The sequence below is a fragment of the Eutrigla gurnardus genome, assembly GCF_963514095.1.
Source record: "Eutrigla gurnardus genome assembly, chromosome: 16".
NCBI classification, from domain to species: domain Eukaryota; kingdom Metazoa; phylum Chordata; class Actinopteri; order Perciformes; family Triglidae; genus Eutrigla; species Eutrigla gurnardus.
Genome location: NC_139927.1, coordinates 13444890 through 13456027, shown reverse-complemented (window position 1 = coordinate 13456027; position 11138 = coordinate 13444890). Strand labels below are relative to the sequence as shown.

Genomic DNA, 11138 nt, shown 5'->3' with positions numbered 1-11138 from the left:
ACCATTTCTAGCGGCATAGACACATTTTGGTTCCACACGAAGCTTTGTTCGAAAAGGTGTCAATGACTCTAAATTGCATGAATCAAATTACAAAACAACATTCAGGGAAAACTCCATAGAAACAAAAAGAAACTGAATGGGTTTGAGCAGGTTTTATTTGGTCTCTATTGCTTCGTTACAGGAGATTGGGATGAAAGCAATCTTGAACATAATCAATTCCTATTTCCCAAATTCAATGTTCAATCGGCGAGCTAAACTCCAGCAAACCAACTCAGATAACCGCTTCATGTAGAGATCTACAGGTAAATCAGGACTTTAAAGTCACTGAAGCGGAGTAAATGAACTTCCTCTAAACATTAGTTTTCCACAAGTACCGTATCGGAGGCAAAACCAGTTTAATATTCATGTGTTAGAAAGGATGAATACAGAGAAGAAGCCCTTTAGGAGTCAATGACGTATATTTTGTTTTTTAACAGGAACTGCTAGAAAAGTAAGCTTTTTTTTTGTTGTTGTTGCAAAGCCTGGCTCGTATGTTAAGGTATTTACGTTGAAGGTACTACAGACATGAGCATCTACATCTAATGAAGATTGTCTCTTACAGCAGGACAAAGAGCTCTAATGTAACAACTTAAATTAAACTGAGTCGTTTGCATAAGCAGGACTTTATAGAGGGTTTACATCAGAACCAGCAGGTTGGCTTCAGGTTTGATCCTCTTCCCAGGTGTGTTTATCGTCGGGTGTGTTTATCGTCGGGTGCGAGTCCACAACTTTCACTTGTCAGCAGACGGAGCGGGTTGTTTATTTGACCACACTGGAAAAAAACAGAGGAAATCATTGGTGATTATTTTATACGCTTGCATCCTAAGCATCTCGGTCATAAAGGACACAAAATGACAAAAATGAAATATACAACCACAGAGAGATGCGTAGCGACTACAAAGAGAGACAAAACCGACAAATAAATACTTTACAGTCTGTGGGTCTGAGGGATTCTTACATATTATATACGTTGCTTCTTGGGGAAACCCTACTCATTATGTCTTTAAGTAAAAATAACACAAGGGGTTACTTGTGTCCACTGTCATAACTATCTCAGTAATCTTACTTATCTAGAAAATGATCGAGCTCCGAAGCTGAATCGTAGGTGACCTCCAGGACAAGTGACGAGAAAAACGATACGAATGCTTGAAGAAATGGTGCATTTAGGAAAACAAACACTGGTTAAATGTGCTCATCACTGACACGCTGGTCTCCTTGTAGCGGTCCAGAGCCTCCTTGGCCAGGACCTCGGAGAACTTGGGGTCGGTCCAGGGGATGTCGCCCGGCACGCTGAGTTCCATGGGAGGAGAGTCGAAGAGCTGCACGGACACCTTTGTTTCTCCAGGCTGCTGCGTCTCCCTGCCGTTTACCTGCAGTTCAGTGACAGGTTCAGTTCTTTCATGTAAGTGTAAAATATGTGCATTTCCAATAGTGGCAAACTTTATGTTGTGCATATGCAAGTGGCTTTTACTGCTCCAATTTTGGTCATTTGGACCTTTTCACTTCAGTTAAATTAGTGCTACGATGTCTGCAAAAAGAAATGTATTATTATTATTATTCATTAATTAATTATGGCAATATAACTTTTCCTCGATAGAAATATAAGACTCAAGACTCAGAAATCATTCCTTCCATGCTTTGCAAACAAGTCGAACAGCTTGACAAATGCTTTGTCCATCCATCGGTGATTACACAACTAACATGAAGTAAAAAAACAATGTTAATGACGTAGATTTTTGGCCCCAAATCGCTCCCCAGGCCTGCGTACCGTCTGAACCCTGAAGATGTCGTTCTTGGCGTTGGTGTTGTTCGCCAGAGACGACACCCAGCCGAACTCTCTGTTGAGCAGGTCAAGGATGGAGGAGGTGTTGAGCATCTGCTCCCTGAACGTCCTCAGGAGGCTGCTGTACTGCTGAGTGAAGCGCTCGGCTTCGGCCAACGCCCTCTCCAGCTCCTCCTTCAGCGGGCCCTCCAGAGGTTTCTCCCCCGAGCAGTCTGTGAATGAAACATCGTCACGCCGTCAGCTTCCTGAGTGAGGTTAGACAAATCATTACCCACCACGATTGGATTATATCCATCAGGAGAGGACGAAACATTTGTTTGGCGCCAACATTTAAGGCGTCCACGATTCACATCCGGTGGGTTGTTGCATGTCGACCTCTTTCTTTGCTCATTTCCTGTCATCTTTCCATCGTGTCATCTATCAAATAAAGGCATTAATTCCCCCAAAATACTTCAAAAGGTGGGTAAAGTGGTAGATCCTCTGATACCACTGTATATGAAAAGTAAGAACTTCAACCATCATAAGATGCCTTCAGAAAATGAGATGCTACTTTTTGTACTTTTTGTACTACGTTTTGGGGGCATTCATTTTAAATTGTCTTCTACAAAAATATTTTGGTCTAAAAGTTTTTTAATTTAATGATACAGGTAACAGTTCCCTCCCCCTACATTTTTCTGAAGCATATTAGGCCTTTAAGCTTCAGGGACAGCCAGCCTAACAAAAAGGGAAGAGATGACATAATCAAATCCCACTCATTTGAAGCCCTTCCTGTTTCCAACGTGATCAGGACTCCTAATTGTGCTCTAATTAAAAGTATTAATGTCATTAAGGTCGCCTCCTCTGGTTTCCTGCAGGAGGAGTCTGCATGAGAGGACCTCTCTGCACCCTTTTGGAAGGTTATAATTAGTTGTTTTATTACATCTCACATAATGCCTGTAATTATCAAGGATGTTATTGAAATTTAACATATTATGTTTGCAGCCTATATGTTACACATCTTCCACATCCTCATCTCTATTATGTATCTTTGATTGTATAGTTATTTTTCGGTCAGAACATAAAAGAAGATGAGCTATCTTACCAATGTGCTGGATGTCTTTGCATTTCTGACACTCATCGCGGAACTTGAGGCAGCCGGCTGAGTTGCGGCGAATCTCTCTGCAGGTCATCTTGCCGTTGCCGAAGGGTTTGGTGATGACCACGTCCTCGTTTAAGCTGCCGTCTGCGACCAAGTTTAGAAATATGGTTTCAAACTAACTTAAAAGCGCTGCAGGGACACAGGAGGGGGATCCCAGCCTGTTGCACATAACCGAAGCTGGCAACAATATCACATTGTGATTAATGCTCTCATCTCTGAACCAGATCTGTACCCCACAGTAGTCTACAACAGTGTTCCCCTTCTTCAGACTTCCTGTATAAGACACAATTAAAATGTTTACCTAAAAAGTTACTTTTAGAATGAAATTCGCAGCTTCATCACAATAAACATACAGAAGACGATTCAAACCACCTGCAAACCCTAGAAAAAGCTTTCTGACTAGTGTTGAGTAAACGGGGCAGAATACGTCAGACGGTACCGTCACTAGGAGATGTGTCCATGTCCATCATGGAGCCCATAGAGCTGAAGAAGTTCTTGCCCATACCCATCATGGGGGAGAACAAATTCTGGAAGCCGTGGAACGGATCTTGGAAGAGAGAGCGAATGCTTCTGCTGGGTCCCAGGAAATTGGGGAAAAAGAAGACTGGAGGGTTGTAGTGCACGTGGTCGGCCACCTGAGACACACCGACAACACAGAGACGCAGCCTGTCAACGTCATAGGTAGTGTAAAGTGTATCTTTAAACTCTCTTTAAACTAACAACAGCTGGAAACGAAGGTAATGACAGGTGATGACAGCGGTGAACGTGAATGAAATTAAAACAAAAAATGCTATGTAGAGCTTGCACATAAAAATACTGATGAGTGCAGCTTTAAACGTGGATATCAGAGACTTTAAAGCCTAATTATCAGATGTCTGTTGCTGCTTGACTTGACTTGGTGAGTTTTATGTGCAGGTTGCCTCTTTTTAAAGGACTACTGTGTGAGATTTCGCACCATCTAGTGGTGAGGTTGCAGATAGCAACCAACTGAATTCCTCCTCCTCTCACCCCTCCTTTCCCAAGCGTGACGCCTTCGGCTAACGTAAAAAAACGTGAAAGGCTCTCTGCGGAGCCACTGTGTTGTTTGTCCATTCAGGGCTACTGTAGAAACACTGCAGACTCCCAATGTAGACATGAAGGGCTCATGAGCTGAGGAAAACACGATTCTTAGTTTAATTTAACCCTAAATCCTACACACTGCTGCTGTAAGTGCCTCGATGCAGTGGTTGGAGGCAGTCTAAATAATATATACAATAACTCGTAATATATACACTCAAGCAAATACTTCTTTGTGTCTAGTGTTCAGGGGTAAACAGTACCTTCATGCTGTCAGAAAAGATGTTGTCAATGCCATCGGCCATCTCCGTGTATTTTTCCTCCAGGTTCTTGAACTCGTTGCTCTGCCGCTGGCCCTCCTGCTCCAGGACGTCCACCTTCTCCCCGTTGATCCAGATGGAGAAGGGAGACGTCCTGTTGAGCACGTCCTCCAGCTGCAGGTGAGAGGATCCTGAATCAAATTTCTGAAAACATCTGTATTTATATTTGGCTTATTGGGAGAGCGAGGAAAGAGTGATGTAGTAGGAGTGATTGTGTTTACATTTTTTTGTGTTTCTGATACCGATACTCATCTTTTCTGTCGTATTTGTAATTGTGCCATGTTGTCATATTAAATATGACTATCCACATGTCCCTGAAAGCATTTGCTTATCAGGAAAAGACAGAATCCAAAGATATCACTCATAATTGTAGCACAAAAAACAAAATCCAAAATCCAAAGCAACGGTTTGATCAATGAAAGAGCATTCTGTCCCTTTTAAAGGAAGGCATGGACCAGCGAATGTCTGGACTGGAATCCCATCTAGAATTAGAACATGTATTTGTCTGACCTGCCGTCCCACCAGTCCAGATCCACTGCTGCATGTTCGGGAGTAGTATTTGACGCAGGTGTTCTTCAGGCAGGGCTTGCACTCCTCCCACAGGGCCCTCATGGTCTCGTTACAAACCTCCTCCTCCTCCTCCAACTTGGCCTCCATCTCCTGAGCCGCACGCATCGCTTGCTGTCGGGAAACACAAGATGTAAAGAGGCAAGCATCGTTGCATTGCGAGGGATCAAAAAGGCTAAAAAAACATCAGTACGTTTGAGATTCTATCGGTTCCATTAAAAGGTTCTGATGTTAATATAGCAGAACGTACTGACTTGAGCTGTTAAACCATCAGATTAACTTGATATCACTGAGTCGATCAAACGACAATCTTTATAAAAAAGCCGTTTTCTGCAATACATTTCAGGAATTCAGCGCAATTTTGTCAGGAAATGGAGAAAATTATCCACTTAAATCTTTTTTTCTTTTTTGAAGAAAATTGCTCCTGATTTTTTTTTTCTGAATTCTTTTTTGATTATGTGTCTGCCCACTTCCAGATGTTTTTTTGTTGTGTTGGTTTCTACCTCTTTCTGCTCCTTGGTTTTCTCCAGGTTGTCCAAAAACTTCTGGTGAGCCTCTGAAGATTTCTCCATTACGCTCTTCATCTCCTTCACTCCGTTGACAGCAATTTCAATCTGTTTGTCCAGATACTTTTCTCCTTGGACTGAGATCTCTGTAAAACAACAAAAACAACAAAAACATATCCCATATTTACTGCAGGTGACTCCTGCATGTCTGCCCTCTTTCACCAAACTGATTTCATAATACATACATGTGGGATATTTTTGTTTAATGCTTTTTTGTTTGTTTGTTTGTTTGTTTAACTTTATTTATCAGTGATATTATTTCGGAGATAATGCCCTTTTACTTTACTACCCCAATTTCCATTTTTAGGTATTTTCATAGAAACATCAATCATTTTAAAGCAAACCAGTGTATTTTTCTTTGAATTTATAAAAGCTTTAGTCATTTCCAAAAGGTTAAATGTAAAGGTCCCAATAGCAGCTTGTCTTTGAAGAAACAATGTCCTGCGTACTCTTGACTATCCACAGACTTAAATAATAACATACACAAACACATTTTTTAACTTGGAAAAAGACTTTTCTGATGCATGCTGGGTGCAGAGAAACTCACGGTTGAGGTCTTCATCTGATGGAGGAAGGATGCAGCTGACTGACGCCAGAAGAAGAGCCATCACAGCCAGAGTCTTGGACCCCTTCTTCTTCATCATCATCATCATCATCAACATCCTCTCTGACTCTCACAGGGCAACGATGAGAAAATACTGAAAAAACACCCAAGCATGGACATACAGCTTCAGTTTAAACTGCTGACTGTTGTGATGTGGTTGTAACGCCCCACCAGCTCCTCCAGAGGGCGACACAAGCTGGAAAAAAGCCAGAGACCTACGCAGTTGAAAATAACAGTCATGGCTCAGCAGTTTTCCACCTTTACACAGCAAAGCATAAAAATAACAGCATGGGTCGATACTGATAAATAATTCAAACTAATGGCTGCTGAATGAACCAATTACCTCCTCTCCAGTTTCATATATAAGTCCACGAGCAAGGACATAATCATCAAACTGACCTCAGATCAGTGTCTCCTGTGACTTTGGCCAACTGTGCGTTATATAAAGAGAACAGCAGGCCCTTACTCTGTTTACCCATTTTTGTCTCTGACGTGTGCTTGGTCAGCTGCCCGTGTATTCAACAAGGACCGCTTCAACAGAGACTGACTGTAGAGCTCCTGATTTTTTTAATTGCCATTCACACACACACACACACACACACACACACACACACACACACACACACACACAATGACAGGCCTTTTCGCCTCTCTTTACAGCTTTTCCCAGGCAAATATAAGCCTGCATCTCTCTCTGGGAGTCTCTTTGTTAATTCATTCTGCAGCGCGGCCACTATCCTCCCTTTTCCTCTAAATGCACAATCTATCTGCTGTTGCCAAGTAATGATAATATTTTAAAGTGCAAATTGAACTTGGCCAGATAGAAAGCAGAGAGGGGGAAGTGGATGATAAGCGTACGTTTATACTCTTTGGCCAAAAGTATGTGGACAGCATTAATCTGCTACTGTAATGGTCTCCGCTCCGTTAGAGGCTTTCAATAAGATAAGACTGCAGCAGAAACAAGCTCTTAACACCACACTGTCATTGTATCATTATTAAATTAATAGGGTGAACAAATTGAAACATCCGACAGACACGGGGCAACATTATCGTTCATTTGGAGTCATGTTTCATGGCCAAATGCCAAATTTAAGTCCAATATTCATTCTCCTTTTAGCTCTGTTTTTGGTCTCCTCCAACTCCTAAGGGAATTATCCGTCTCTTTAGCTGCTTGAAGCTACGTTTTGGTTGGTCATCGTATTACCCAAGCTGAGAGAGATGTTGCGCCAGCATCTGTGTCATTTGTGTACTATCTGATCTGTGTCATCTGATGATGTGCAGTTTGTGTTGGCCTACCATTTCCTGTTTCTATGGAAACAAGCAGAGTAACGGTATGCACAGCGTGTTGCTTTTGCATCATATTTCGTATAAAACTCTCCATTCAACACCAAAAAATGATTAATAACTTCTACATTCATTTGTTAACTTGACCTCTTGACATTCAAATTCCCCACTTTTTAAAATATTATTTCATACTGTCTGGAATTATATTATAATACAATAAGAAGAAGAAGAACTGCATTGTCTTCTTCAAAGTTGTAATTGAAGCTCTATGTTTTTATGGCTGCAACCACAGTGGGATTTGTGGACACTCCGTTTGTTGTTGTTTTGTGTCTCTTTGTGGTCATTTTGTGTCTTTTATGGTCACTTTTTGTGGTCACTTTGAGTCTCTTTGTAGTTCTTTTGCCACTTTCCATAGTCGTTGTGAGTTCCTGTGGTGTTTTGTGTCTGCAGCTGTTTTGCATCTTTTTGTAGTTGTTTGGTCTCTTTGTCTTTTTAAGTATCTTTGTTGTCATTTTATGTTTCTTTGTAGTCATTTTGAGACTCTTGATACGTGTTTCTTTAAGTGACATTTTGTATTCGAAGACTATGGGGGCTCCTGACACTTGACCCTGATCCTCTAGGTCCCTTCACTAATCCATCCGTGCAAATATAATCAAATACAATTGAAATATTCAGGATGTTCTTTGCATAATTCTATACATTATATACTTATATACTTCCCCTCAATTTCAGCCTGACACATTTGGTATCTTAGGAAACTTTCTGGATCCCTTGAAATCCCTAAGTAGCATTATTAGGAAGATAAATTTAATGTGCTGATGATATAACGTCTCTGAATGTTTGTGCATTTAATCTGCAGTGAAAGACAGAACTGCACGTGCATTGCAGCAAACTGCAGCCGCTTACACAACGAGATCATTAATTATGTGGCAATAAGCCTCTCACTTTAATTGCAACACGCCAGTTCCTGCAGGGTTTGGAAACAGGTGCTGACTATGACCAAGTGAGACTATTTTAAATGAGAGAAACTAAAACAGGATGAGAAAGACGTGTTAAAAAAAGACAGAGCCGGGGAGAGAAAGGGTTGATGGAGAGAAACAAAACAAAAATAAAACTATAGGAGAGAAAGAAGAATTAATTTACAATGTTGAGGTCAAACTACTTTATTTGCTGAATAGCAGCTGCACGGTTGCACAACTGAAAGAATGCAACTGACCAACCCTCCAGATGTTGCCCCCAAGGCCTTCTAGAAAGTTCAGCCCTGTAATGTTAAATACAGTAAAACATCTGTATCAGAGCTCATTTTATCCTACATGCATATCATATTACTTTAAAATTGCTATTATTGTATTCTCATATTTCATGCTACCTGGTATTCTCTTTCATTTCTATCCAGAAATCATTTCATACTATTGTGATATTACTGTAAAATGTTTGTATATTACACATACAGCACATAAAACACTAATTAAATATGAAGCTGAATTGTTTCTGGGATTAATTGCTTATAATTGGCAAGGGTTTTGATGATCAAATGATCATTTCAGTCATTTTTTACTTCACTGGCTTCAGCTTCCAGGTTCCAGAGTACTTTTTTTAAGATAATAATTGAAATATCTTTTGTTTTGGGATGCTTGGTTGAACAAAATAAGTGCCCTTGGCCGTGGGGGAAACTAATTCTCCTTCTGTTTCTGCCTTGCTCTCTCTTTCTGGATATTCTGTGCTCCATTTACAACAAATGGGACACCGTCACACATGACCTCATTTTGGCCTGATTTTAGGTGTTTGGGGATTTATGCACCTAAAGGATTCACTTGTCACGTGGTTACAGAGAAATGAGGATCTAAACGAGAATATGCATAAACCTTTTCATGTTTTATAAAATGCAGATAGCTGTTCTACTGGAAATTTATATTTGGATGACTATTAGAATAATATCACCGCCAGCATTTTCTTAAAATCGTCCTTTCACTCAACACTGTGTCAATTTTCTGATTACACAGTTGGTTCTGCCCGGCTGCGTACACAGCCTAAAGTGTGTTGAAGTGAACCAACCACAATATGATGTCATCTTCCCTAATCCAGTTGTTTTGATCCAAAGATGGAGGTCACACCCACCAGAAAGCAACACAAAACTACAGCTGTCAGTCATCTTGAAGTCTACATGAGAAAAAACAGCTTAATGCACCAGATGGTTTAATAATAAAAAAACACACATAAAACCAAAACACATTATACACAGCACATTAAAGTAAGAAATATCACATTGGATAAGCTGAACCAAAACAAAAGGGTCACCCTCTTCTATACTCGTTTATTATAACAGTATTAACACAGCTCGTATTTGAAGAGTATATTTACCTCTGAATATCACCGAGCTGCACACTCAAACAAATAATAAGGCCCCTCTGACTCACCTCTGTTTGTTTCCTGAGACTCCAGACCGTCTGAAGCTGCTCCGGTCTCTCTGCTGCTCCTATTTATACCAGCGGTAACGTGGACGAAGCAGACATATGATGCTGCCAGCCGCCGCTACAAATCAAGCTGCAGCAACAACAGCAAAAAGACAGTTTCCTGTATTACCCTTCTAAATACATCGCTATCACTAAAACTGCCACACTACAATGAGAAATGTACTGCATCACAATGATTTGGAGACCTGAATGTGACACCAATAATAATATAGCCTATGTAAAAAAGAATACACAAATATTAAAAACAAATTATTTAATTATTAGAATAATAAATTAATGCATGCCATTAAAAATGCGGTTGTTCATCGTTATTCTACAGTTTAAGGTCAGTGAATATCATTTTAAAATGTTATTTTGAGCACTGGACAACAGCCAATCAAATTGCAGTGAGGCAACAGCCAATCAGACGCTTTGCTTTCGCGACTCACCAAACTCATCGTAAAAATATTCGGAGTTCTTCTCGAGGAACAAAATGGCGATCAGCTAACGTTAGCTTGTCATAGAAGATGTTTTTGGTGGTGTTTTTTTGCTTCCCGTGTGTGTTATTCGGAGGGAATGTTACCCGGACAGCAAACGGACTTTCGGGATCTCAAGCATCTTTCTGGGAGGATCACCGAAGACGAAAGCAGGAGGACAACGTGGGGAAAGATGGCTACTCTAAATGATACTCATACTAAAAACGGACTTGAGCGGCTTAAAAGCAAACTGAGGAGAACAGGTATGTGCCCGGTTAGATTGATACTTGTGTTAAACTATGTGGGGAAATGTGAAATAGCACATTATGTCAAATTTGCTAATTGTCTGCTTTTGCATCTGTACAAAGTAGTTGTTGCCCCGCCATTTTTTTTTACCACATGAAAAACGCCACTTCATAGGTATCCAACTATAATGTCTTGGCATTAGATAGCTACTTTTTCCGTTTCTGTGAACTTTCTCGGAGGCTAATTTTACTCGCGTTGCCCAATATAAAACGAGTAATTTTACTTTTTATGTGTACTTACCAATTTCTTCCACTGTAAGTCAAAAACCTTGTAGCTTTATTTTGAAATCCGTATGCGTTTTCCTGTATTTATGACGTTGAACACTCCCTGACTTGACGCTCGGGAGTCTGAGGACTTTTCCAGAAGTTTTTCTAATTTATTGGCAGCAACACTAAAAAAAAAACAGTGTATTCATCCTGACCGTGACTCAACATTTAACAACCTCACTTTCAGTGTCTGCATAGTATACCAACCAGGATTGTATGTGCAGTTTCACAACAATTTCATACAAAAAAATATGTATCAAAAAGTTATTAGCACAATTCA

General features: G+C 40.4%; 2 protein-coding genes across 2 annotated transcripts in view; one reads left to right on the top strand and one right to left on the bottom strand.

Annotated features, from left to right (window-relative positions):
• Positions 1–11138, top strand: part of scara3 (scavenger receptor class A, member 3) — a 102789-nt gene that overhangs the window by 66501 nt on the left and 25150 nt on the right. The gene's annotated exons all lie outside the window — the stretch shown is intronic.
• Positions 138–9905, bottom strand: clu (clusterin). Its single transcript, XM_084030547.1, has 10 exons — positions 9775–9905; positions 6017–6167; positions 5407–5555; positions 4847–5017; positions 4280–4450; positions 3400–3595; positions 2904–3044; positions 1808–2034; positions 1243–1409; positions 138–811 (listed from the first exon to the last, which is right to left on the bottom strand). The coding sequence occupies exons 2-10, from the start codon at positions 6129–6131 to the stop codon at positions 799–801; spliced, it is 1350 nt and encodes a 449-aa protein (XP_083886673.1). The 5' UTR covers positions 6132–6167; positions 9775–9905; the 3' UTR covers positions 138–798.